The following is a 27,691-nucleotide window of genomic DNA, read 5'->3' as shown; positions in this document are numbered from 1 at the left end:
CGCTGAGCTGCCATCGATAGAAGCTGAATCCCTGTCAGTTTCTGCAGACAAGGGAGATGTCTGACAGTTCCCCCGACCTCCGTGGAGTAATAGCATTGAGACACAGGAAAAGAAGACTGACAGTTCAATGTGGTTGAGTCTGTCACTGTGATCACCGGTGGATTCACTGTCAGTTTAGGTTTAGGAAGCCCTGGAAATTTAAGCATTTGTAAAATTATAAAAGTAAAACTTCATTTATTGCAAAACATTTCGAACATTAGATTTATTTATCACAGCATAGGAAGCCCTGTGGCTGCATGCATTAACTGTAGTAAAATATTATTTTGATAGAAATCTGATGCTCCTTAAACATCTTGTCCCATACTTATTAGAACATGACCTCCATACTGAAAGTCATCAGTGTGTTTGTTTGCAATGATTTTGTAGCAACATATAACATCAGTACATGACAGTAAACTCACTGACCCTTTATGGTGATATAGGCTTTGTCACTGTTTGGAGATGGAGAATTTCTCTCTCCAAGCTTTACAATGTAAAAACATATCACTTTGACCTCAACAGGTGCACGCTGAGCTGCCATCGATAGAAGCTGAATCCCTGTCAGTTTCTGCAGACAAGGGAGGGGTTTGACAGTTCCTCCGTTTTCCGTGGAGAAATAACATTGAGACACAGGAAAAGAAGACTGACAGTTCAATGTGGTTGATTCTGTCTCTGTGATCACCGGTGGATTCACTGTCAGTTTAGGTGGAGGAAGGACTGAAAAGGCAGAGATTAATAAATATGTATGAAATATGTATAATAGCAGTACAGATGGACATTTAAACAAATATTAAGATCAGGGACTGACCTTGTAGTTTGATCTCATCAAAAGAATCTATTTGAAAAACAATTTATTAACAAGTGAAAAGCTGCAATTACAACTCATCAACAATTTTAATGAAATGTTGAAAGATTAAAACTCCAACTAATGTGCAATTGTGTCAATCAACTGTAAAAATGATTCAACATTTTATGCAGATAGCGTTTTGTAAGGGCTGACACTACATTTGATGCTTGCAAGGAAAAGTGTATGTGTATTTTTGTGTAAGAACCTAAATTAATGATGAGAAAATGTATAAGATAGGAGGTTTAACTTACAAATGAGGATGACAAACAGCAGCTGTCTAGCCATGATGAAGCTGAATACTGTGACTGTCATGAAATCCCCAAAGAAGACTAAACATGTCTTACTTTGACCTACATAAGAAGCATTTTTGCAAGACCCGCCCTCAGAAAAAGCACAGCAAGCAACAGAATCTAATAATACTTAGAGAGGCCACAGAAACATATTCAGCTCCTGACAACCCCAGCACACGTGATATAGTTCAACCTTTATTTTATCATTGAACCTACATATTATCATGTCAGTCAAAACATAACAGTGCTTCTGTAGTAGTTAAAACATCCAGGGCCATTTAAAGCAGGTTCCTTTCAGCATTCTTCATGCAATATCAGTAAGTATAGAGACTCAAAAGTTTTAAGTTGCTAAACCAAGAATCTACACCATAAAGTTAATGGACAGATTGTGACACAACAAGATTATGACACCTTATATAAGAGCAAGACAACCAGATTGAAAGAGGTTGGTTTGTGTCTCAGTTTTGGTCATTTTGTGCTTCACTTCCACTGGTAGTTAAAAAAAATAAGATATGGGAGGGATGCAGAATCTGATTGGTTGAAGTTAGCCTGTGATTGACAGTGATACAATCTATCACAAACTAAGTAGTTTTCTAAAAGCGCCTGTCCTTTTCTAAACTGTTTCTCACAGTTCCACCAAAACCAATCACAACCACTTCAAACTTCCATATCCATTTTTCTATTGTGGAATAATAAAGGCCACAAACAAGTGACAGTCCCACTTCCTACAGAAACAGAAACCACAATGACCATGTTTTACATTTAACGTTCAACTCACTGATTCAAAACACTCCAAGAAACCAGCAAGGACCCAGATTCAGTGGCAGAGAAAACGTACTAATAGCCACTTTGAAGAGAAATAGATAACGGCTGTAGCACATATTTTTGATGTGTGAATGTGTATTTATAGTGCATAGTTACAGAAGTTTTTAGGAAAAAATTTATTCAAATATAAATGATTCAACATACTCAACATGCCCAACATGCTCTCCTGCAGAATTAATTTAACATGAATGTATGTACTAATGTTTTATATTTATAAACGTCACATGCGCCTGTGCAAACAGCATGTAATAATCAACATGTTTATCATGTCATGTTTACAGAAGTACTTATTATAACATTTCTGTGTTTTGTGTTCCATGTAAGCATCATCTCCTGAATAACTGCCATACTCATGTTCATGTAAGCACACTCAAAATCACTTCCCAACATGACTCCTTGACTCACATCCAAGGATTACTCTATCAGTCTTACTGTAATGTCCAAGTCACAATCATTCCTTCACTTAATCAATTTAGACTACAAGATAGACAAAGTATAAATGCAGACTTTATAGTATAAATACAAGGGGGCCCTGGACGCTGCCTTGTGGTACTCTCCAGTGACATCTTAAGGCTCCTAGAGATACTCTCTAACCTCCTAGTCTCTCTGACAGATAAAAAGCCACCCAGCTGCCTTTAGCTTGGAGAGAGGGCCTCCACAGTTGCCTGTATCAGATCACATATATTACCATCAATTCCCCTCTGTCAGGTCATAAAATACAGTATAAAAAACAAAGTAAAAAATTACACATTTTTTAAAAACAGCTTTTTCGGCTGCTTTTTTTTCCTCTGTACAGGTCTCAGTGTAGCTGCGAGGTGCTGTACACCATTTCCTTCAGGGCTGATGCAGCCGGCTCGTCAGAGATGGTGGCGTACACATGGTATAGTTCAGACTAGAAAAGAAAGACACCAAATGTAAGAGCTCTTTAAATCTATAATATTATATATATTATATATAATATTTAAACCTATAAAGCAAATAAATTCAATAATGTGCCTCATGTCTCACTCACATCCTCATTCTGAGGCTCTCGAATGTTGAGTTTCCCAGAACCTGCGAGTAAGAGAACCACACAGTAAGATTATTGTTTAGTCCAGTTTGACATTTTACTGCACCATCTGTAGAAAGAAAGAGACATAGTGAGGTGAGGTTTAGTGAGGTTTATGTAGATTAAATTAAGCCTGCAGTATACTCCACCCAATTTATTTCAGGAATTTGATAGTAATTCTGTCCACAGTGATTACATATCTGCCTGTATCACAAGGCAGTAAATATATTATGGAAACAACAGCCCCATTTTTGGGTCAAGTGCTGGTGTTAATATGCTAAAATTATGTTTGTTGTTGTGGTGCTTTTTCAATTACAAAAAAGAGCTCACCAGTAGTACTATCAGCACCAGGTACATAGGTGATCACACTGTAGGATTCATCATTACCTGTTGGTAACTTTAAATTACAGAAAAGAGGGAGAGGAAGAGACCGAAAACCAGGGTTCACATCTAGAATTCCATCTGTGGTTAGGTTTAACAAAAGGTTAATAATGCTGTGCGCTGTCAAAAGGATATTGTGCAAGCTCAGATATTTTGTCAGAAAACAAATATAATGTCTTGATACTGAAACATTCAGTATCAAGTATGTATCTATCTATCTATCTATCTATCTATCTATCTATCTATCTATCTATCTATCTATCTATCCTTATTATGTAATCCAGTAGCAATTAAGTTTCCCCAAAAACCTATTTACTGTTACAGTTTAGTTGTATATGAATGTAATCTGTAGGTGAGAGCGCTGGCTGGTGAGGCCTTGTGTTTCAAATGTTTTATTTTAGACAACGTGACGGGTTTTCAATTACCAATTCTCCATGGTTATGATTTCTCAGGTACATAACATCACCTGCATCAGAAGGCAAAACACATCTCAGAATACTAAATGACGAAAATATAAATGCAAAAATATAAAAGCATCTTTCATAAAAATGCAAAAAAACCCAACAAAAAAACCAAGAGAATAAGACGCGTTTAGGCAGAGCACTTAAATCGCACCTGTATTGGCTACAACTGTTTCTGATATGCTTCATAGTCATTAGCTATTTCACAGCTGGGTTGGGAAGCTCTGATTCATTGAGAAGTTCCTCAAACAGCAGAGCCTTGATCACCAAATCCAACTGTATAAGTACTATAAACATTCAGTTCTTTGACACAGGATTTGTTTGTTTTTCACTTCTGCTTGTTTGACGTTTTTGACTTTTTCCATTCTGAAACTGACAGTAAATCTCTTGATGCCTTGATTTGTTTTAATGGGGATGGTGATAGATTTTTGCCATGAAATTTTAAATTTTAGTCATATACTTTAAGTGTGTACATTGGGGGAAAAAATGATCAGTTTATATCAAACATTACTGGACATATAAATCAACATAGTTCTCACCGCTTCTTCTTTTGGTACAGAGAAGGGCCAGTCCCAGTAAGATGACACCCGCAGTTACTCCAAAACCAGTCGCAACTATTACAAAATTCCATATCCACATTTCTGTTTTTGAAGCCACAAACAAGTATCAGTTGAAATCAAAGACAAAACATTTATTCGCAACTGCTACAAAGTTAAACTTTTTAAGTAGAATAAATAAAGTTGTGAACATGATGAATAATTGAATTCAGGGTAAGTACATGCTAAGCATCATAATTATGCAATACAGGTTGCTTCATTGTGACACTGCTGAGAAATACATACTCCCAGCACAAACATAGTGAAGATGATATGATGATGACAATTTTTAGCATTGAAATATAACATACTGTATCCTCATTACTGTCATAGCAAACATAATCCAGTAGCAAAAGTTTACCTTATTTATTGTATTTATCTATTTACTTTACCTCAAGCTAACCTATTTGCTGTTGCAGTTTAGTTGTATAAAAATGTCATCTCTAGGAGACAGCATTGCCTTGAGGAGTCTTGCAATTCAAATGAAAGAGCATTTTTTTAATCTGTGTGAATTAATTAGAAACTTAGTAATTGTTTTACCTGATGCTGGTTTCACTGATGTTAGGGAAGTAGAAATAACACATTCCTTGGTGTTCCTTGGTCTAGCAGCAGTCAGACCTAGTGAATGAAGAAACATGCATTTCATAATACTAGGAAAAAAGTTACATAGTATGTGTAACTTTGTTTACCTTTTATAGGAGTTACAGGAGTTGGAGCATGAGTCCTGCTGACAGTCGGACCTGTTGATTTGAAACCTTTAAAACTTTCGCTTTATGACAATGTTCTACATTTCTATTTAAATGTGCAGCATGTCCTACCTGTGGTCGTAGTAAATGTGGACACTATTTCCACAATATCTACAAAATAATAAAATTGATTTGGAGCCATCAGCTTTATATGTGGACAAAATGTGTGCAACAGCGTATTTGTGCAGTCATTTGAGCAGGCAGCAATAGAAGAAACATGTACTTTGTGATTCAGTGATGGCACACAAAATACATTTATAATTTTGTTACCTGATGCTGTTTTCACAGGAGTTACAGGAGTGGAGGCATGAGGCCTGCTAACAGTCAAACCTGGTGATTAAAAACAAAATCAACTTGAAAAATATTGTGTAGAAGTAATATGGGATGATGTTCTATATTGCTGTCCAGATGTACAGCATGTCCTACCTGTGGTTGTGGAGAACACTGGTTTTGTGGGTGACTCTCTTTCCACAATATCTGCAGAGAAAGGAAATAGATTTGTACCTGTCAATTTTATGGATGTAAAGATGAATTAACATTCATGCTATTTCTGTTACTGTCCCTTCAACACAAAAATGCTCAATACTAATAACCAGAGAATATTTACTCTGTTTTTATAGGTCTAGTGATGGAAATATCACTTGATCAGTCAATCCACCACTTTGGTCCAGATTGAAATTTTTGGTGCATTCATTAGCGTGAAATTCAGTTGCAATTTACTTGCAATTCACTTGAAAAAATTAATTCATTTCAGAGTAAGTGTTGTGCTGTGTCACATACAGCGTAGAAGTTATTTCCGTGTTAGAAGTCAATATATTGTAGTTCACAGTATGTACACAGGATGTCACCTCTCATGGATTTGGACATGATATAGATAGGAAGTGGCCGTGTGTGAACAACTGAAAATCCCTGAGCTGCGAGCAACAAATATATCAAATAATGCCAGAAGAAGAAATAATTGGACTACACTTATTTCACTAGACACATAATATGCCATGTGGTGGTGGATGCATCATTTACGAACCCAACAGTGCAGCCTCTCCATGACTTTAAGTTCATGGTTAGACTCTACATAAAGTCAATCTGCCATGTGAATCCATGTCATCTCTGACTTACCAGTCAAGTTTTTTACATCACTACGAGGAGACAAAGAGTTGCGTTCACTTCCCAAACTGTAATCACAACTGGCATCCTTTTGCTGAACAAAATGCATGTGTCTCAGGAAATCATCTGTATTGACAGTAAACTGGCAGAACAACTGTTTAGGTGAGGATTTTGTCCTCCAGAGAGTTGTAGTTAGGACTGGACGAGTTGTTTCTCCAAAGTACAGGTTACAGCTTGTTGAATCATTAGCAGATCCAGGCAGTGAGCAAGTGAAGAGAAAATGGTCACCATCAAAATATGTAAGACTTATCTCTGGTTTTTGACCTGCAAAAGGAACAATGAAAAATTGTTTAAAGAAAATGTGCCATTCTGCTAACAAGCACACTGCATGTTGTAGCACCGTAGGAATAATTTTAAACAATGCTCACAATCACATAAGTCCTACAGTCCAACCTCAGTCATCATGTTTTACTGTAAATGTTCTGAGGTGAGAGTGACTTACAGTACGATAAGAGTCATTACTCAAATTAAAGTAGAATCTGACAACAAAATCAAATTAACATCTCATACCACAGACATTTTATTGGGAAAAGAAGTTGTTGAATCATCTTTCTCTTTTTTTCTGTCAGTTATTAATACCTGAAACCTGTCAGTGTCTGCAGACAAGAGAAACCGAGAAAGTTTCTTCCCCCACAGTGTAGAACAAATACTGACACAAAAACAGATAATGGAGTCTTACAGTTGAAAGTGACCGAGTGTGTCTCTGTGATCACCAGTGGATTCACTCAGTTAAAGTAAAAGGTGTCATGAAAATTTTGAGGAAAACATTTGTTATATCAAATTCTTAATACTTGCCATAATGTCATAATATTTCTAATGGAAACTTGTTATTTAGAGGAAGTAAAGAAAATTATACTGTACAACAAAATTGAAATTGGACAAATTGCTAACAGACTATAATAAACTGAAAACAGCAAAGCATAGCGAAGGTGATAGATCAGACTGACCTTGAACTTGAATCTGATGAAAGGAGCCTGTTGGAAATACGATGCGTTAACAAGGTAAATAGACATCTCAATGATAACTTCAAAAAAAGGAAGATTAAAACTCCACACAATGTGCAATTCTGTCAGAGGTAGGAGTCAAGCTCAAGGTTGCACAGAGCAAAAACACAGGCAGTGAGATAACATAAGATTTCAAACCATAACCTAGAATTGCCCCCCTGCACAACATATAGTCACAATGTCCCTTTTCCTGAGTTACAGTGTTGAACAATGATCAGAAGTGTTTTCATGATGTCACAGTTAAGTTGACATTTGTATATGAAATGTCATCACTCCATAATTTTATCCTATTAGACATGGTCACAAAGACCTTGACTTTCACCCTTTCATCACCAAATTCTAATCAGTTCATCCTTAAGTCCAAGTGAATGTTTGTGCCGAATTTGAAGCAATCCCCTCAAGGTGTTACTGAGATAGTCACAAGAATTTGACAACCTCAGAAATACTGCCTGCGGCGCTGGCTGTTCTCAGCATGGAAGCATAAAAAGATCAAATATAAAAGTGGTGTGATATGGTTTGCTGACACATAATGAATTAAATTACAAATTGCAGTGTAAATCTGCATTTGTTTATAATACTCGACATCAGTGGTTCTCCAAGTTTTTCACATCGAGGAACCCCTAAACTGACAAATTAGACCACAGATCACCATTTAATATGGTTTTGTCCCAGGGTCCCCCATCTGATAAGATTTTTAGTTTTAGACGTTTTATTACAGAAAGTGTTTGAAACTCCTGACCAAAATAGTTACTTATGGATGGAATTATGTTAAAATAATTTATTCCCTTTTGTTGGGGACCAACAGGAACCCCATCAAGGACCCCTGCACCCCACTTTGAGAACCACTGCCCTACATTAATTACAAAATGTATAGGAGGTTTAACTTACACATTAGAATGACAAACAGGCGTCCAGCCATGATGAAGCTGAATATTGAGACTGTCCAAGATCCTTCAAAGATAGTTGTGTGACTGACTACACTGGCACAAGTGCCATTTTGCAGAACAGGAAAACCACAGCAAGCATCAGAAGTGAATCACAGAGATACCCCCACACTTTACATACTCTCTCACACACACACACACACACACACACACACACACACACATACACACACGCACGCACGCACGCACGCACGCACACACGCACAGATGCACACGACTGATAAAGTTATAGATAACCAACAGGAAGAAACACCTCAAAGCAGCTCAAAGACAGGCATCCAGATCTTTACACAGAATTCAGGACCTGTGAGTTTCAATTAACTTTATAAGTCATCAAAATGTTCATGTCCTGAAATGTAACTATTATTCTTTGAGAATTGTGACAGTAGTTTAAAGTACTTCTTGCACACTGACTATATGGAGGTGTGCATGTGTGTGCATGTGTGTTAGCACACTGTGTGGGCGGCAGCCTCTGTTGTCCGTTGTTTGTTGTGGTATTGAATTTGGTGTTCAATGGTATTCGTACCAACTACCAATTTTCTGGTATCATGACACATACACAGAGCACACAAACACATGCAAACACTTTTACTACTCGCCGCTGTGTCAGCCGCCTCCAACAAAGAGAGCACCTCTTTCACTGTCACACAACAACACACACCTGGGATTAATATAACATTCACATGAGGGTTGTGAAGTGCCAAATGATTGGTGCAAATATCTAAGTAGTTTCAATACCTACAACCCAATCTATACAGTAGCAATATTATACAATTGTTGTTGAAGGAGTTAGAAGTCACACAGTGTTTTCAGGCCTCAATGTGTAGAGATCTGTGCAATCATAGCATCCTAGAAATCATTCTGGAGGTGTACGTTTTTGTTTGTAGCAAAATGAGAGAATTTCTGTGACAATAGGTGCAGTCCATGTGGATTTCAGGCCTTCATTCAGTTTGCCCAGGTTGTGTCATGGAGGAGAGAGTTGCTATCTGCCGGTGTCTTTTTTGGTGCCGCCACTGGGGAGTTTAATATTTAAGTTTAATATTTTCAAGTTGTACACATAGTGGATTCTACTGAAAAATGTAACTGCTGGGAGGGATGTTACAGGTCATAGAGATTAGTAGTCCCCTTACATCAGTGTTTTCCAATCAAGACTGTCTTAAAATTATATTCAGGTGCACATGTGTACACTGAAACTGTTTTTACTTATTCCTCCTGTTCATACTGCCCATTACAAGGTCCCTTCCTTATATGTTTCCACTGAAATTGATGGGCGACAAAATCCATAGTTCTGTGTAAAAATACATTCAATCCGAGTTGGAAAAATCAAGTAGAAATCTTCCAAAGTTACTGTCCTTTTAGTCTGAAATTCCCTCTTACCTTAATATTTGTAAAACTAAAACAGCCTCGAGTTTTTTTTTTTTTTTTTCCTTCTATAACCTTTTCAGCTCCTCCTTTTCGTTTTTGGGACCATTTAATTTGTATTTCCGTTTCGTTCTGTCATCTTTCCATTATTTCCCTCCTGACATAATGGACGCATCCACTTGAGGGGATGCCTTGTTACCTGATAAGAACAGGAAAGCCGGGTGGTTTAGTTTGTGCACCTTCCTTCAGCTTGGTTATTTTTAAACCACCGGTTCACACGGTAAAAGGTAACTAATGCCAGAAAAGTAGCAGCAGAAGTCGGATGCAGTCTTCCGCCATGATCCCCTGATGGCTTTAATTTACAACCCCTAATCAATTGCACCTGGTGTGATGTGATTCACCTGCTCTCAGTTTAGTGGAAGCAGCTGCATAAAGTGGGAGACAGGGCAAAAAGTGCATGTCGCGCATTTTTAGACTTTAGAGAGCCTGCTTTGTGTGTAGTGTTTGTTTTTTAATATTATATTCGCAGTAATGCCTCCTAAAAAGCAAGCAGCGGACTCTGCTGATCCGACTGTGTCATCCTCCAAAGATGCCCCAGTAGAAGAGAAAGCTGAGTCAAAATCAGGTCTGTGCGCAAACGCCGATAAATCGGAGAGAAGTTAATATTTTAAACTGTCCCAGTTCCCAAAGCCGTTGCGTGTTCAAAATGTATATATTGTTTGTTCCCTAGATGCTGCGGCCCTGCGCAAACTGGCAGCTCATCCATCCACAGCCATTATGGTGAAAGAGGCGCTTAAAGAGTTGGACTCACGCAAAGGGGTTTCATCCCAGGCGATACAGAACTATATTAAACAGAAATACCCCTCGGTGGATTTGGTTAGGTTGAAGCACTTGGTTCGTAGAGCCCTGAAAAAAGGAATCGAGAATGGCACGCTGGTGCGGCCTGCCAACTCCAGTGTCACTACAGGCGCCATGGGAAAATTTAGGGTAAGATATGAAATCTACAGCTCCACCTAAGGGGGTCGAATAACGTCATTAATCGGGCCTATTTTGTTTTGTCTTAAGCTTGCACCGAAAGTCAAGGAGCCAAAGCTTAAAACTGAGAACACAGATCCTAATGTGCAAAAAGCTCCAAAAGAAGCCAAGGATGGAGCCAAGAAGCCTTCAAATGCAGGTAAGAATAAAATGGTAAAATTGACCCAAACGGTCATTTAGGCCAATCTTACAGGTGTCTGTTTTTAATTGCTTGCAAATTCCTAAAGGTGCCAAAAAGAAGAAAGATGGGGTTAAGGAACAGGAACAGGCCAATTCACAGGAGGTGAGAATATTTTTATGCTTGGAGACTGGGGGGGTGTCAAGGGTTCATGTCCTCTGTATTTATCTGAGTTGCATTTTGTTTGTTTTTTTTCCTGTTGTAGGACTCAAAGCCTTCAAAAAAGTCAAAGAAAAATGATGAGGCTGCTACCTCAAAGGCTGCTCCAGCAAAGAAGCCAAAAGCTAAGAAAGCTGCAGAGAAGGGGGATGATGAGGGAGACTCTGCTTCAACCAAAACAAAGGCATCGAAGGCAGCCAAGTCCACTAAAAAGGCAAAGGCGGGAAAACCATCCACGAGCAAGGCTGCTAAAGCGGGCAGTAATGCCCCTGCCTCTAAAGCAACTGGGAAGCGAGGGAAGAAAACTGGAGAGTAAATTTAGTTGACTGATGTTTTTTTTGTTTGTTTGTTTTTATACTGTTGCAATAAAATCTTAACTTTATGAGCTTGTGTGCTTTTTAAACTTTTGGCATTTGGAGCATGATGCTGTGTATGTCTTTATTCTGCTCGTTTCAGGACATACAATATTGCTGCTTCAAATACAACTGGTGGGCCAACAGTTAGTCACAGTGGACACAAACACCGAAAGGACTGACACAACAGCCAGCAGCACACTGATACATTTTCATGAAGAGTCCACACTGTGGCATTCTCCCAACACTCCAGCTGTTGTTGCTGCAGCGCCATCTTGACAGGCCTCCAGCACCTCCTACAGGTCAGACAAAACTTTAAAGTCACTGCTAATCTAAGGAGTTGCATACCGGTAAGCAGCACCACTTGAGTGAGTTGTATCCCGTTTCCATAGCAGATATTTGGACTTGTCATAGCTGCAACAAAATGAACTGCCCCCAATGGGAGAAAAAAAGGTGCTGGGCTCCTGTTAAACCACCCTGACAGCCCCACTCACTGCAATATGTACAGATCTTCTACAGTACTAAGTACTACCTGGCCTGATATGCTTCATGGTGAATTGATTTTAAGTTTAAGAATATGCAACATTTAACAAACATTATTTTAAAACTTAAGTAAAATAGACATCAGATCTAGATTTTGACTTGGAGATCCCTGTTTTGAAATGGGACATCAAGATTTTTAACATTGGACTCACCTTAAGGTTCTTATCAGATAACATGCTGGAGAAGTACATATTCCTAGACTACATGGGTTTTCAGTGATGGTATCAGTAAACCTACACCATTCAGAGCCCCTGGAGTACTGAGGCAGTAGTCCACTTAGTTCTGTAATCCAGCATTGGTCACATGATGAAAAAGCACAGATGTATTTAGTCATATTCACTAATACACACAATACCAGGACCCTGACCATGCTCAGCTAAACAAAACACAGCCTATATTAATGTTATTAGTTACACAAATGTTTATTGCTATGACATGTCAAAATGTCTGCTGTAAAAATAGTTTATTCTAGTAAGACTTTCATGAATATCTGTTGCTCTTTCGTAAGACTGATTAGCAGTCTTTTACTCCATGCTGGCTAGTTCCTCTTTCAAGTTCAAAATTTAATTCTGGTGCAGTTCCCAAATATTACATGCTTATTTAAAACCAACCACCAATGAGAAGAAGAATGATGCAGGTAGCATGTGCTTACTGGATTAAAGTACTCTGGTTTGAACGTTTTCAAAGCCTTCATGCTGACCTTGTTTTTCCCGAGCGCTTTTAAGCATCAAAACCTGAGGACTGGGCATGATTGGGCGTATCGTCCTTGGAGTTACAGGGGTGTCTAGGTGCTCCTGCAATAGTATTAGGACAGTCATGCTCAAATGAATTTTGTACACAATATATAAAAACATTACAAACTGAGATCAGAGTTCTGCTTAAAGGTGAGAATCTCTCCATAAAACCTTTAGTCTGGTTCAAGATTAAAATCTCAACCACTTTTATCCAGTGTTTCTATCTGAACTGCATCATTCATCATTTATGTAATAAAATGTAAAAAATAACGTGGCCCTTTGTGCATATAATGGTATGAACAAAAATGCTGCTTGTTCCCACACCAAAAATACTGAAGGTACAAGGAAAGCACACTGCTTGGCTCCAAAGACTTTAGGTCTGATGATTGCTATTACCTTGATGTAAAATGTTTGAAGCTTTGAGCATTCACCTCCAAATATGTTTGTAAAGATTTGACTAAAGATGTGCAATCAAAACAAAAATCTGCAGATAATAAAGTTTTTGTGTTTGTATTGCTAGCTAACTAGATAGCACTTACCTGGCTACAACTTAGCCACTTGAATTCAAGTCAAGTCGATTTTCATTTGGCATAATTATTATTATAATTATTATTTATCCAAATGGTTTAATTCTGCATACAATACTGTTATGAGTGTGCTCGACATTCAATTTATAATTAATCCCTTGAACAGCAACACAAACCTTCACGTTTTTGTGTTTATTGTTAGCAGTTAGCCAGCTAACATCCAACCAACTGTTAACATGGTTTCGTGTTGCTTAACAATGGCAAAACAGTCCATGAATCAGCATGTTAACACTATGAAACAGAAATGGACACTTTAACTTTGAAAGGCTTAATAGCCCAAACATTGGTCACAGCTGCACTTTTTATGCTAGAGTAGTTTTGATAAGTTGTCAGAAGTAAACTTCAGCAATTGAATATTAGATCTACTGAGGGAAAATGGATCGAGTCAGGCTGAGCTGGATTCGTTTACTGAATGAAACTGAGCCAAGTTGAAGTTTTAAAGCAGAGCAGCAGTGTCTAGCATGACTTCATCCACCTCCGAGGTGCATGAGGAAGGGGAAATATAAAAGGTCTATAAAATGCTGTGTACACTTAGTAAACCCATACTGGTGATTATTGTTGCACCTGATTACCTCCTCTCAGGACTGTGGGCTGTACAGACTGAACCTGACTGACTATCCTGTTGGCTTTGTTGCACCTGTTAGCAAACAGCCTCACTCACCCATAACTCACTGGGTCTGATGAAAAGGTTAAGTCAAAAGCAAAAATTGTCCAAGGTATCAAGGACTTTGCCTTCACAGGACAATGCTGCTCTAGAGACAGATCCTCAGTACATGATATATAATGGTGGGAGTGCTGTTGTATTGATGATAAATATAATAAAACTTTGAGGTGTTTTGGTTCCTCAGCGTACCCTCAGTAACATAAATGGGGTAGATGACATAACAGAAACACCTGTCCATATACTGCAACACAGTTCAGGATCATAAACTGCAGCTTCCAAAATGATAGCTGAATAAACACCTCTCTAAAACAGTTTTAGCTATGTGTACCTAATAATAAACTGCCAACTGAGTGTAAGTTGTTAGCGTTTTTGTGGATGGATTCTTTCACCAATGAGAAATACTACTACTGGCCAACAAGTGTACCAAAATGACCCCAACAAGAGTTTTTTTGTAATGTATTGTCACATCTTTGCATTGCAGACAAATATGTTAGAAATTTCACCTTTTAAAACAGCAAATTTATTTGTTTTTAAAAAATAAAAAAAATCAACTAAAAAGTATTACTATTTCATTGTCACTAACAGAAACAGTACGGAAGCACTGAGTCTTTGAGCACTTTAACCGCTCTTCAAGTATGTTAATTCAGTTCATAGATTATTCTTCTGCAGTGGAAAAGCCACCAGGACAGTAGGATCCAGTTGGCCCAGAGCTCAGGGTCACAACTCCAAACTAAATGTTCTTGATAGTAATATCCTGGTTGTGGCAGAACCAGTGTTATTGACTTCACATATCCAAAAGAAACAAGTCAAGAACCCACTACTATTTGATACAGTGACAAGTCTGATTCCAGAGCAATGTAGCTGATGTGCAAGCACCCCATTCTTCAGAGTGTAGTGAGCAAGAAGAGGGAGAGTTGGTCACACAAAATGAAATTTGATAAGACTGAGAAAAAGGGGAAGGAAAGGGCAGACTGAAAAAACAGAAAGGCAAGACCAGAAGAGAGAGAACTTACAAAAAGAGAACATGGTTAACTAAATTAGCAGAACACTGTCAGCTCATTACAGTTGACAGAAAATTAAATTACAACACCTGTATTAAAAATAGCAGTGACTTCAAAACAATACCACTTGGATCAGCTTAAAAGTAATAAAAACTCTGAATTACAATTTCTTCTGTGGGGAAACAATACAAAGTTTTCCACATGTAAACAAATTCACTCAGAAGAGAGAAATCACGTGTGCAGTTCTCTCAGCCCCTCCTTCAGCTATGCCCCACTCACCCTTGCAGTATGTGTTTGTGCCACAACTGCACCAAAGATAGAAAGTCGATACCAAATACCCAACCCTTTCTCCCCTTATTCTCTTCTTCTCAAAAACACATCTCACAAAGTGATAAAGTGACAAACCTCTGATGCAATCCTCCTAAGTGTTTTGAGAATTTGCAGAAGAAGAAGAAGAAAAGGTAGGACTATTTAGATTCAACTCCCTGTATGGGTCTCCTCTTAACACATCAGCCCCAAACCCTCTGTCCCTTCATTTAAATAAGACTCTCCAAGCCGGTCATCTTGGATGCAGAAGAAAGCGATGCAGATACTCTGAAATGGCATCCCAGTGCCTCCAGAGGAAGGCAAGGAGGATTACAAGGAGCAGCGTAGAAAGCGTGCGACTGCGTGTTTTCATTAATGGGACGACACAGTTCGCCACCGTGGACACAAACACCAAAAGGACTGCCATAACAGCTAGCAGCACATTGATTAGTTTTCCAAGAAGAGTCCGCGCTGTAGCATTCTCCAAACCCTCCAGCTGCACCACCTGCTGCTGTTGCTGCTGCAGCTCCATCTTGGAGATACGTGTCTGACATGCCTCCAGTGCTTCCTACAGGTCAGAGACAAAACTGTCAGTGAAATAGCTGTAATGACAAATTAGACACATGTTCATTCCAGTGAGGCTTACCTGAATGTCCCTTGCTCTTTCATAAGACTGGTAAGCAATCTTCTCCTCCATGCTGGCTAGTTCCTGTTTCAAGTTCAGAATTTCATTCTGGTGCAGTTCTGTCAGGTCATTGAGTTGTTCCTCTAAACGTTCACACCTGCAAAATAGTGAAAACAAATGTACATCAAGAACACATCATTTTCTTCCACCCATACAGACCTACTATTCTACAGTATAGAGGATATGATATGCTACCTGTATCGTTCCTCTTGCAGGGCTTCCATGATCATTGTATAGTCCCGCTGATAGTGGGCTTTTAAGTTTTCAAAGGACTCCTCAAGTCGACCTTGGTTTTCCCGGAGCTCTTGGATCTCATGCAGAACAGCGTCAAAGCCTGAGGCCTGGGCATGATCAAGGGTATTGCCCTTGGAACTAGGGGGGCCTCCAGGGGCTCCAGTAGTGCTATTGGCTCCTGCAGAGCCAGATGTACCGCTAGAACAGTCTTCATCACTGCCAAACTTTGGGCTGGACTGCATCTGTCCTGTCCCAAGGGTCCTCGTTGCCCCAGAGCCAACACCCTCATCTCCCTGGGTTTCATCCAAAGAGTCTTTCAGGGCTGCAATATTATCAGCGCTGCCAAACTTGTTGCGAATGAGGGAAGCAATTTCTCTAGGCTTGGACACCACAGCTCCAGCTGCAGAATGAGTGGCTTGAGAGAAACTGGAGAAGCCACCTGTCACCTGTAATCAGCAAGATCGGGTCAATACTCTATAGCCCTGTTCAGAACTGGCATTTACATGCGTCTTAGGTGATCCGATCACAAGTGGTCAGCTCTGGACGCGTCAGATCACACCTGTCTCAAGAGACCACTTATGATCAGATCTCAATTCCCAGTTTTAAATGCAAATAAACCAATCCGACAGAAAGGTCCATTGTCAATGTGTGAGTGTGAGATAGAGAGAGACAGCGAGAACAGGACAAGAGGGGTTGAGAGAATCTTTGCACTGTGCACAGCTCAACAATGAAATAAAGTTTTATCGATTTGAAAAAGTAAAAATTTTCGTTTTTTTGTGAAACTGTGGCAGGACTATGCGTCCTAAATGCTTCCTGGGTGTGTTCACACCTGGACTCGCAGCTGTCCACTTGTGATCGGATCACCCAAGACGGACGTTAATACCTGGTCTGAACAGGGCCTATAAACCATCTGCGTTAACCACAGTAAACACGTACAATAGGCTGAAAATGTCCTGAACAATATTTTCATTAAGGTGGAAAGGGATTATTAAACATGTAATCTTTTACCAATAAAATGACATAAATCCTTAATCAAATAATTAAGAGTGGACTTTGCCACCAAAGAACATTGAAGGCGTCAGTAAAAAGCACACACCTTGGCTCCAACATCTTTCAGCCCTTGGTGCATGTCTCGAAAAACATCTTTGGGCTGGCGAGGGATGCCGTTGTGCTCCACCTCACGAAGCTTCCGGTGATAGTGCTCCAGCTTCCTCTGCAGTTGCTGAATAGTCTGAGCTGACTTTTGGTTCTTCTTCTCAAACACCTGTTTGATACGTGCACTCTGTTGTTTGTCTGCATTGTTGGCAAGTTTCAGGTATTCAGCCACGTTGTCGTCACGTGCAGTTTGTTCAATCTTGATTTGTTCAGTGAGCTTGAGGATCTTTTGTTGTAGTTGGGCGATGGCCTGCTTAGTTCGCTGGGGGTCTGGAGTACTGTCAACTACATCATACCCGTCTGCGCCGTAGGGGAGGGCATTGGGTGACACAGCAGGGCCTGATCCATCATAACGATCCAGCTGTTGGAATAGACAAACAAAAGACCATAAATGTGAAAAAATGCTTACATTTATTTGTTCATTATCAGAGAACTTTAAAATCACTTTAATTTGGTGTTTGGTGGAGAAAGATATATTATCTGTCACAGGGCAAACTCCAGGATGAGCGACTTGATGCCCTGGGGGTCACACTGAGGCAAGAGGTAAATAATAAATCTTTGTGATTGATACAAAATGAAATGGCCCAATAATAATAAAGATCTATCACAAATGGAAACGTGAAAGCTGTGAGGTCCTTATACTTTGAACTGGAAGCACTGTATGTTAGAGCCACCTACTGTATATGATGTGACCCATAATGAGAGTAGAAAGTCATGTTGTCTGATAATGTACAAAAGAGGAAGATTTCATTAAAATTTCAACTGTTAAGATCTGCCCTTAACACCAACTACAGCTGTGATAGGATATGCAATACTGGAAACAATATGGTATTGAAGGACAAACACATAAAAAGCTGGCAAATGTCCAATTTTTGAGACTTATGGTACCTAACGTCTTGGCGAACAAATAGTTTTAACAAGTGTTGGCTTGTGATCAGGTTAGTCTAGTTTTCAAATGTATATAATGCTAATTTTCCCTCAGTCTTTGTTGTGATTACAGTATTTACAACAGCAACAATATCACCACTTTAACCTAACAAAGGGGCAAACTGAACAGTCAAGTCCAAAACTACCAGATGTCCAAGGTATTAAGACAGGGTTATGCTAATTTTAATTGGTATTGCTATTTTTTGAAAGATCAGTAAACCACAACTAAGAGACAATGAATGGTCTAAGAGTAATTTTCTTTACTGACTGAAAGCTGTCTCCCTTGGTATCAGCTGTTGAGTGGCCATAAATGGACCTTAGCTGAGAAATGTCGATTATAAGTATATGTATACAAGTATATGTGTCAAAGGTTTTACCAGATGAACAGGAGGGTGCAATGTTTCCAACTTGCTTTTGACTGCTGTTGATTAACTTAATTCCACCCCTCTGCAAGTAGCCAAACCTGTTGCATGGCCTCTGTTGTATGGTGTCTACTTTCTCCTGTTTTGTCATTTCGGAGATTGTTCTGTCACAGATGTTGTTTACATATTCCGATGATCATTGAGTGTCAAAAAAAAAAAACAAATCATGAAACAAGTTTGAGTTTGTTTAGCGCTGCAAGCCTTCTCTGACCTGAAGTACACTCAGGCAGCAAAAGCTAAATTTAGAAAGGCTTAAAGCACATAGTGACCAACCACTCAAAGGCAATCTCTGACCTTCCACCACTGACAGCTCATCTCCCCATTCACCGGTTCATCCAGGCACATCTAAACCATTAACAGCCTTTTAAACACATTTCTCCAGTTCACTTACTTTAGACGTTCCTGCGCATACACTGGTGCATCAGTCGGTTTTATCTTTTATTTTTACTGCTAAAAAGCCACCATATACAATTTGTTTCCTCATGACTGCACAGTGTCTCTTTCTATTATGATTTGAATCTGAATGTTTTATGTCCTAAGGCCAAACTTTCTATGTATACAAAATTTTAGGACTGAATTCAATAAAACAATGCCATATTCTGTTATACCATTTGTAATTTACTACAGCAAATTTTATGGCAAAAGATTTATAAATATAACATTTTAATTTCTTTTTTTTTTTTTTTTTTTTTTACAGGTTTTCAAATAGAGGAAATTGTTAGCAGTTATTCTAAGAATAACAATTAGACAATACAAATACTGCAAAAAGGTGCAAAAAGGAAACAACTCACCTTCATCAAGTTTTTATTGTTTTACATTTTGTTACTTTTATTTGGGACAATACAGGTTTTTACTTTTGGAACTACACTTTTCTTTGTGCTTTGGGGGATATTAGCGGAGGAAATGTTGCCATGGAGACAGTTAACTGTAGGAAACATGTTGAGTCCTGATTTCAGCCTATTTGTTTTAGACTTGGCAAATTTACATCTTGGAAAGTGACATTGCAATAGTTATCAGCCATCACCTAGGGGTGTGGGAAGTTATAACGGGCAACCAAAACGATTAATCAACTAATCAAAAAAATAATCTGCAGTTTAATCAGTAATTAAAATAATACTTGCATATAATTATAGCCCTATTCATAACACTGAAATATCCTAGTGAATGACTAATATCACCTTCCTACTTAGCAAAATCTGTACTGTTGCATGGTCATGGTTTACTTCTCACCCCAGACCACCTGACAGGGCTCTGACACTCACCTTGTCAGGCTCCTCAGTGGAGTGGTAACCAGAGGTCAGCAGCATGTCAGCCAAGGCTGGGCTGCTGGGTGTGTCTGTGGTGGAGGAGGAGCGCGGGCGTCCAGACTGCAGCAGGGCCTCATGGGTGCTGCGCCTGTGGATCTGGGGGCTACCTTTCTGGGGGGGTTCCCCAGTGCCCCCCGCCTTGCTGCGGCGGCTCTGCAGGCTGGTGCCTCGCTTCATTGGTGGACCACCTCGGATCTGCAGTAGAACACGGCTCAGAGCTGCAGGGGGGGCGGAAGCAGCAGGGTTGTCAGAATCCAAAGGGAGGGCCAAGGAGGCAGGAGCGTCCCCTACGTCTGACCCTACATCAGTGGGTTCGGAGGGAGGGGCGCCTGCGCAGGATGAGGCGGAGTCATGTGGGGAAACGGAGGAGCGTCGGCGCTGTGGCTGGAAGAACTGCTTCAGGCCATGGCCCAACGCTCCCATGTTCTCCAGGGCATTATGGGTGATTTTGGACAAGCCGTGCTCTGACTCCGACGCCCTCCTGCCGACCTCCAGCTCTGCTCGGCCTCCTGTGTCTGGCTCCTCTGGACTCTGCTCACTACTACCCTGATCCATCAGAGACCTCCAGTTTCACAGTGAGGTTCTACTTGCCGCGCAGGGACTAGCTACGCCCCGTCGACACCACCCCCCTCTGAGAGGCTGGTCGAAAGCCAGGGAGCAGAGGGGATGGCGCTCAGTTGGGCCTTTTGAGTGGGCATGCATCTGTGGCTTGGCTCAATGTCATGCTTGTCTACCACAAAAGGAAAATAAAATGGATTATGACATGCAGCAGTGAGTGATGAACATAATAAGCAGCAGCAGAATATAAACCAACACCAAGCAACAAAAACTGGGTTGACACAGACATGACCATTGATCATATCATGATTTTCTTTAAGCTCAACATAAGACAGTTTCTTATTAATTTCAAATCATCTTTTTCTCAAACAATTCATTACTGAAAAAACAAAACATTTTTAGCTAAACAGCAAGTGGTATGTATGACAATGCCAACCCAGTAATGCAAAAAACAAAATATACAAAATAAACAAGGTTTTGAGAACAGTTTCTGAAATGTTGAAGTTTGTTTTATTGTGCATGTTGAAGGTTGATGCCTTTGGCTGTTTGTGAAATCACTTTCCATTGTTTCATTCGGGGCATTCGAGCCCAACTGTACGAAACCTCTCATGATAGTTGAATTAATACATTTCAGAAAGTATTCGTTATGGAAATTAATAAAATCAACATAATTGAGAGTGCTTGGATGACGCTAACAAAAAAACTACAAAGTGTGAAAAATGTAAATGAAATTCTAAATGGACAGTGATTTGTTATCTAATTCTTATCTGATTGAGGTGTTCAATGATCCAGAGCAGTTTCCTCTTTGCATTTCATTTTATAACAAGGATAAACCCTGTAACGTAAAGGACCATTCCACGTTTTTTGGCTCTCAGATGACAGCTTACATAAAACCCTTTTGGTTTACCAACATATAATGAGACAGTGAGAGAGAAAGCAAGAGAAGAGGTGAGATAGAGTGTGACAGAGAGCTTACCATCAGCCCAGCCTCTCCTCTTCTGACTCACAACTCAGGGTTGGCTAAATGAAGCAGAAACAAACAAAAAATATAAATAATATGCTCCATACGAAACAAAAGGAAAAAAGGTACAGAAATAGACACACCGTAGCATGACAAAAACATTAACAGACTTGGACACAAACCTTTAACTCAGCAGTAACTGGTAATAATGGGTATGTAAAAAAGTGCTACACCAAATATTACACCAACCAAATGCTTCTAACATGCTGACCATAGGAAACTGTCAACGACTTTATGGAGCCTTGGAAAATACTGTACATTACAGCACACATAATGTTTATATGACATGCTTTGACTACATTAACATGACATTAGCTGTAGATAATGTTGAAGTAATGGTACTACTATAGTTGTACATAGAAACGAACTTCAAAACATGGCATTAAACACTGCTCAAGACTACTTCTAAAAGCTGTCACTGAAAAACACATCTGTAGCACATACAAGGGGGTGGGGGACGTTAACCTGAGAAAGATCCTCCTTTCCTTTTTCATTTATGATGATATCTCACATGACCTGATGGGTTTCAGTATTAAAAAGATTTTTTAACAGCACCTCTGGTTATTTGACAACATCAACATTTACAGCATAAACATTCCATGGTTATTAATAAAATAAATACGTTTTCTACAAAATTTCCAATAATGAAACTGCAAGCTAATCACGCATTTCTGAAAATTCAGTAATTCCTCAAGTATAGCCATTTCTCATACCAGAGCTCATATCTGCTGTGTGAATGCATGTTTCACTTGCATTGAATCAAAACCAAAATATTGGCTGTCCTGGGTTTCAGCAGCAGTAAAATGTACAATTCTGTAGTACGATAGTAATTCATAGTAAAAACGTACTGTAAATTGGAAGGTTTGATTTGCTTGCAAAGCATCTGTTCTGCATTACATATCACAGCTATTACTAAGCATGAGAAACTATAGACCTTAGTGCTTTTCACATAGACTGGAATATAATCTCCTTCAGCAGCAAGTTTCTGATTAGCCCTCCCTTAAGTCTTTGAGCCCCCACACAGGCTCTTTTACAAATCGTAGTGTGTTGCACGTTTGACTGAGACCTGAAGAAAATATCCAAAGTTTATATATGGTCTATATGATACACAACTACTTGGTACATTTGTGCAGACAAATGGAAAAATGATTCCATGATTCAGCAGAGCTAAGTATCGTTTAACAAGCCAGCAGCACAATCTCCTGACAAAAAGACAGTGAAATGCTCCATTAGTGATACATAGTGACTCAGTGCAGCTCCTGCTGTTAGATCAGTAGTGTGTGATAAGAAAGCACTGTTGAACGGTAAGTGGTAGGAAATAGATTAATAATGAAGAGTATCCTAGCCAATTCTTGCTGATCAACATGCTTGAATAATGACTGTTTCATTTTTTAAATTTTATTACTGTTCACTTACTCCCATCACTCATTTCAGTCATTAGAACAAATGAAAAAAACAGGACTGTTTGCCTGAAGCATCCCTCCCTCTGTAAACACAATACTGTAAAAAATGAAATAACCAGACCACTGGCAACCAATTTGGTTGTATCACTGAGCCACATCTATAGGTGCCTCTCGTCTTACAGAAAAACTCTCCAACCACATCCCCTGATCATGTACCACTGCTCATAACAGATATTCAGTGCAATGCAATGCAGTAAGTATTGTAAGCTCAAGACAAGACATAGGAACAAACACTCCACACAGTCTTGGAACTATATCCTTCATCTACAATAAAAAAAAAAACAATGATGTCCGGCTCCTCCAGGCTGAGGGCAAAGTGTTCCCTTTGAAGTGGGTCAACCAACATTCGCCTATCACTCTCTGTACATGCAGTGAACCAAGGTCACACCATCTACAGAGTGTTGTGCATGTCTAGGAGCATTTAAGCTTTTACTTGCGTTAAAGATACATTGCTACAGCATGGGTCTATTACTCCAATATTCCTATAAACAGTCATGAGTAGAACTCACAAAAAAGACATTGGAAAATACAAGTGAAAATTGATTGAATACATTTTATGGTATGGTGTGTACAGTACAGTAATAGCAATAGCATTGTTCAGTAGCAATACGTTCAAAGTCAAATATGATGAACTTTTATTACGGTAGAGGTACCCAGCTAAGCAAGAATCTTACTTCAGATAAACATACCTTCAGATGTGGTCATCAGCAGATGATTTGTGGGTCTATCAATACAGGAAAAAGGCCTAATAATCCAAGTGAATTTCCACCGCCACTCTTTGGGTAATTCTTCCAAATTAAATCTAGTGAGATAGCTGTCAAACTTTAGTCAGCTGTTTCCAAGGACATTTAGGAAAATCACATGCTGCAACGAAAAACAGAAACACAGGCAAGAGAGCATGAGAAACTTAGTGCTGACATTTTGCAAGCTGACAATTTTTCTTGAAGAACAAAACAGTGGTTCTGCACAGACATGGTGTGTGTTAGAACTACAAAGGCCAAATGTTAAGGATACCATGAAGAGTTTTTGCCCACTTGTGGCACAGTAAAGAAATGTCTGTAGACCCCGGGCAGACTAGCGTGAAAGCAAATATGGACCCAAATAAATCAAAGAAACATACAAATGTTTAGACGATCGAGACATTATTTTATTAGATCTTGCAAATTCAACTCTCCTCGACCCTGTGGTCAGCAGCAGGAGGCAGCAAACCAAACAGCAAAGACAAAGTCTTGCTGACTTTGTCTGGAGGGTGTGTGCAGCATCTTGGAAACTAAAACCAAAATATTATCATTAGGAGTTAGCAGAAGCCAAAACTGAGCTAAAAGGCAGAGTGAATATTAGATTTACTTACATTTATCAAGTGCACAGAAATGATCAAAATATTTGCTTATTTATGTCTGCTAAATGTGTTATTAGGCAATTGTTAGTACATTCACCCTACTAACTTTCTAAAGCAATACAATGTTATAGTGTAAGAATAAAAATCTGTGCAGTTTTGCAGTCAAAACTCCACAGGGTACCTTAAATGTCACATAAGTTAAAGCCAAATCAATGTTCCCCATCTGAGCTGAGGTTTTGATCCTCCTCCTACTTTCAAATGTATTAAGCCACAGGGTCTACATGTAAGGAAGCCCATTGTGTGAACTGACATTTAAACACATTAACATTTGAAACTAACCAGTACAGCCTTTTGTTTTGACAAGAAGCTCATACAAGTTTGTAGTTTCATAACTTAAATGGCAAAGTGAAAACATGTGTGTTAATTCTGTTCAGGGCAGGCCTCCAAGGCCTTTTAGCTTAATCCATTGTGTAATGTTAATTAATGGTGCCGAATAGCCCCCTTGAGGATACCTGCAGGACATGAACCATTTGCCTGTCTTGTAGAACCACAACTGAGATAAAATGACATTTAAACAATAAACGGTGAACACAATAATGTACAGTAACTATACTGTAATACAAACATCTCTCCCTGGATGTTACCGTTGATGGTGCATTACGAGCCGATCGCAACCACCATCCTGTCAGTAATAACATCTACTGTTATTACCCACAATAGTTTCCTTTTCATTAGACTATCGCGCAAATGAAAAGCTTTCATGTAAGCACGCTATACGTTGCAGAGCTTACCATGAGCATACAGCTTAGGTTGATTAATTACTCAATAGGTAACAGGTGCATTCGGTGCAATTACATGTAATGTAAATGTAATAATGCTCAACACGTAAAAAGCAGACTTTGTGATAAAGTAAATTATGTATACAGATACTACACTTTATATGAGAGTAAAGTTATGATGTTACTGCAAATAGTCTGAGCCCAACGGTTTAACGTTAGCTACAGATAAGAAGAGGATGACATTAGCAACTCACTAGCCAACGTTCACAGGCCCGAATTTAAATTCACACAACAGTAAGACATATTTGCTGAAACCGCCAATGTAGTTTATCATTTTATTGTAGGGTGTTGCAAGCCGTTGCATTAGATAAAGTAAAAACCATCCCTGTCCACGATTTGATGGCTTGTCTGCTCGTGTAGTAGCTAGCAGTACAAGCTAACGTGCTGCACCGGAGAACGTTCATTTCACTTCACGGTGCACACCGGTGTTACTATGCGGGGCGAGGTCATGGCGTTGTGTTACCTTACGTGCAGACAGTCTGTATACGGAATATTTGGCACTAAACACCTGCCACGTATAACAGCAGCATTTATGACCCGAGTCTGTAATTAAAAGTGTTTACCCGCCCTCCAGGTGAAGTGAGCTCACCTGAAAACCTGAAAACTCCATTCTGGTTCCAATGGATTGTGAGAGCTTTACAACCAGAGCATAGCCTTTAAATTCTCTGAGTAGTTTGTGTTGTTTTTGCTGCTCAGATTTTTTTTCAAAAGGGATGAACAGGCTTTGAGAAACGGCAGGTCATGAATGCTGTTGGCTAGGAGGCAGGGAGGAGACCTGCATCTGATTACCAAACATAAATTACCTCTCATTATTTGCTCTAGCTGCTGATAGACCTCTCTGCTCATGTACTTTTACATTCAAGTTCATTGGCCAACCTCAATTTTACTGATTTGAATGCATAAATTAGATGGTGGCCACCGTGTAATGTGATACACACCTGACAAGCTTTCCAGTATAATCCAGTAGATTAATGCATACCGGTAATAATATGTTAGAGTCTCCTCCCCTGTTTGAAAAAAACAACGATGAAACAAAGATGGACCGGAATCATGAAGGTAAATGAGGTTGTTGTGTTGTTGGCCATCAAACTCTGGTATCTTAAATTGAATATTGTACCGACTGTTATAACCACATGTCACTTAGTTATAAATATTGCGGTATCCATTTTTGTCTTAACCAGCTCTACAATAAATATGTAATCTAACCATTAAAAATCCAACATCATTATTTTCCGGAAATGCAGCAGAATCCGGTCCAACCGGCATCAAACAGCCCTCACAGGTGTGAATGGATAAAACAGACAGGGTGAGTTTAGATTGGAGGTGTTGGTTGGCCATCTGTCACATACTCCTTCTAGGCTTTCTTAATCACACCTTGGGAGTCTTGTATTTCATGATGGCGTATCGGTACAGTTCCTCCAGTATAGGTTTGCATTAGCTAAGAGTCTCCTATTTATATAGGTAATATCATCCAGTGCTTATTGAGGACAAAGTCTAAACTGTTCAGTCAGCTAAATGTGACGCTAGTGCAATTAATCTAGCACATCCTGGTCTGGCCGCTGTGGAAAATATCACTGTTATCAGGCCTGAGTATTGTCCCCAAAGTTAAACCTTTACATGTTTTCTCTATACAGCGCAGGCATTAATTCTCTTTTGGTAATCAATCACATTAAGATACACCTTAACATCGCCCACCCCGACTATCCAGGGTGGCAAAACAGGCGCTTACTCGCAGCCCGTCCACTCAGCCTGTCAGTTAGCAGGCTGGCTAGGCTCTCAGGCTAAAAAAAAATATCGCTTCAGCTCCAGCCATGGTTAGCTACAGGCAAACAGGGCACAGCGCCAGGCGGCAGCAACAAAAGGATAAATAACGCTAACCAACCGTGACCCTTGAACAGGCCGGATAAAAGCATATGGAATTTCATTTCATTCATAGAGCAGTTCGCAAAACGAGTGTTTTGCTGGCTAGGACTTACATGGGCGCTGAGAGGATTGTGTTGATGACCGTTCATTTCTCCCGACGGTGGAACACTCCCACGGTGACGTCAAATAGCGTGCTCAGCGTCAGAACAGCTGAGCAGCAGACAGCTCACCGTCCCACATCTTGCGCGCGGTACCTAGTCAGTACCGTGTTTATGACCAGGACGTATATCTACGACTAACTTTAAACACTGAAAATGACGGTCTTTAAGCCTGTGGCTTCACTGGAGGACACCGGGGTCATGTCCGCACTCATATGTCTGGGAATTTGAGGGTTTTAGGAGAGTTACAGTCTATAAAAAAAACAACTAAGAAACAATGTTTTAACTGATTCAGTTATTTAGACTTACGATAGGCCTATTTAAATTAGAATGTTCAATATCAACAAATATGCACCAGAATGTTGCTCCATGCAGTGTGGAAAATGTTTTAAACAATTTTTCCATTGGTCGATCAAACAAATAGCCTAATAACACTATTTTGATGATTAACAA

General features: G+C 39.5%; 3 protein-coding genes and 1 long non-coding RNA gene across 7 annotated transcripts; 1 reads left to right on the top strand and 3 right to left on the bottom strand.

Annotated features, from left to right (window-relative positions):
- Positions 1-17: 17 nt before the first annotated feature.
- On the bottom strand, positions 18-902 carry LOC147818696 (uncharacterized). Its single transcript, XR_015437720.1, has 3 exons — positions 848-902; positions 466-756; positions 18-190 (listed from the first exon to the last, which is right to left on the bottom strand). It is a non-coding gene; the product is annotated as an uncharacterized LOC147818696 (long non-coding RNA).
- Positions 903-1,358: 456 nt separating this feature from the next.
- On the bottom strand, positions 1,359-7,467 carry LOC147818695 (uncharacterized). Of its 2 annotated transcripts, XM_087176020.1 has the most exons (12): positions 7,345-7,467; positions 6,350-6,661; positions 5,660-5,710; positions 5,504-5,563; positions 5,306-5,344; positions 5,177-5,227; positions 5,028-5,105; positions 4,431-4,532; positions 3,856-3,896; positions 3,380-3,446; positions 3,014-3,054; positions 1,359-2,893 (listed from the first exon to the last, which is right to left on the bottom strand). In XM_087176020.1, the coding sequence occupies exons 2-12, from the start codon at positions 6,444-6,446 to the stop codon at positions 2,801-2,803; spliced, it is 720 nt and encodes a 239-aa protein (XP_087032146.1). In that variant the 5' UTR covers positions 6,447-6,661; positions 7,345-7,467; the 3' UTR covers positions 1,359-2,800. The 2 variants fall into 2 exon arrangements, with proteins under 2 accessions (XP_087032146.1, XP_087032147.1); XM_087176021.1 differs by lacking the exons at positions 3,380-3,446; positions 3,856-3,896.
- Positions 7,468-10,115: 2,648 nt separating this feature from the next.
- On the top strand, positions 10,116-11,433 carry h1m (linker histone H1M). Its single transcript, XM_023414080.2, has 5 exons — positions 10,116-10,332; positions 10,438-10,694; positions 10,773-10,881; positions 10,970-11,025; positions 11,126-11,433. The coding sequence occupies exons 1-5, from the start codon at positions 10,239-10,241 to the stop codon at positions 11,393-11,395; spliced, it is 786 nt and encodes a 261-aa protein (XP_023269848.1). The 5' UTR covers positions 10,116-10,238; the 3' UTR covers positions 11,396-11,433.
- A 1,882-nt stretch (positions 11,434-13,315) lies between these two features.
- tmcc1b (transmembrane and coiled-coil domain family 1b) lies at positions 13,316-27,255 on the bottom strand. 3 transcript variants are annotated; one of them, XM_023414185.2, is made up of 8 exons: positions 27,194-27,255; positions 23,729-23,903; positions 21,532-21,575; positions 19,953-20,727; positions 17,283-17,702; positions 16,148-16,632; positions 15,914-16,049; positions 13,316-15,835 (listed from the first exon to the last, which is right to left on the bottom strand). In XM_023414185.2, exons 4-8 carry the CDS (start codon positions 20,550-20,552, stop codon positions 15,521-15,523), a joined length of 1,956 nt encoding a protein of 651 aa, XP_023269953.1. In that variant the 5' UTR covers positions 20,553-20,727; positions 21,532-21,575; positions 23,729-23,903; positions 27,194-27,255; the 3' UTR covers positions 13,316-15,520. The 3 variants fall into 3 exon arrangements, with proteins under 3 accessions (XP_023269953.1, XP_023269955.1, XP_023269954.1); XM_023414187.2 differs by having other exon boundaries at positions 19,953-20,215; XM_023414186.2 differs by lacking the exon at positions 27,194-27,255 and adding an exon at positions 26,156-26,244.
- Positions 27,256-27,691: the final 436 nt, after the last annotated feature.

This window comes from Seriola lalandi, unplaced genomic scaffold (genome assembly GCF_002814215.2).
Source record: "Seriola lalandi dorsalis isolate HSWRI2012SDOR001 ecotype SW California unplaced genomic scaffold, Sedor1 jcf7180002054522, whole genome shotgun sequence".
NCBI lineage: Eukaryota > Metazoa > Chordata > Actinopteri > Carangiformes > Carangidae > Seriola > Seriola lalandi.
The sequence above is the reverse complement of the archived record's forward strand: the minus strand, read 5'-3'. Positions and strand labels throughout refer to the sequence as shown.

Bases quoted from the DNA above. Each gene is read 5' to 3' on its own strand.
- h1m (XM_023414080.2), top strand. From the start codon at position 10,239: ATGCCTCCTAAAAAGCAAGCAGCGGACTCTGCTGATCCGACTGTGTCA. The intron at 10,333-10,437 runs GTCTGTGCGCAA...TTTGTTCCCTAG, and splicing joins GAAAGCTGAGTCAAAATCAG to ATGCTGCGGCCCTGCGCAAA. The intron at 10,695-10,772 runs GTAAGATATGAA...TTTTGTCTTAAG, and splicing joins GCGCCATGGGAAAATTTAGG to CTTGCACCGAAAGTCAAGGA.
- tmcc1b (XM_023414185.2), bottom strand. From the start codon at position 20,552: ATGGATCAGGGTAGTAGTGAGCAGAGTCCAGAGGAGCCAGACACAGGA. The intron at 16,050-16,147 runs GTAGCATATCAT...ACTATTTTGCAG, and splicing joins CTGCAAGAGGAACGATACAG to GTGTGAACGTTTAGAGGAAC. The intron at 15,836-15,913 runs GTAAGCCTCACT...TCTGACCTGTAG, and splicing joins AAAGAGCAAGGGACATTCAG to GAAGCACTGGAGGCATGTCA.
- LOC147818695 (XM_087176020.1), bottom strand. From the start codon at position 6,446: ATGCATTTTGTTCAGCAAAAGGATGCCAGTTGTGATTACAGTTTGGGA. The intron at 5,106-5,176 runs GTAAACAAAGTT...TTCATTCACTAG, and splicing joins TCCTGTAACTCCTATAAAAG to GTCTGACTGCTGCTAGACCA. The intron at 3,447-3,855 runs GTAATTGAAAAC...TGTAATTTAAAG, and splicing joins ATCATAACCATGGAGAATTG to TTACCAACAGGTAATGATGA.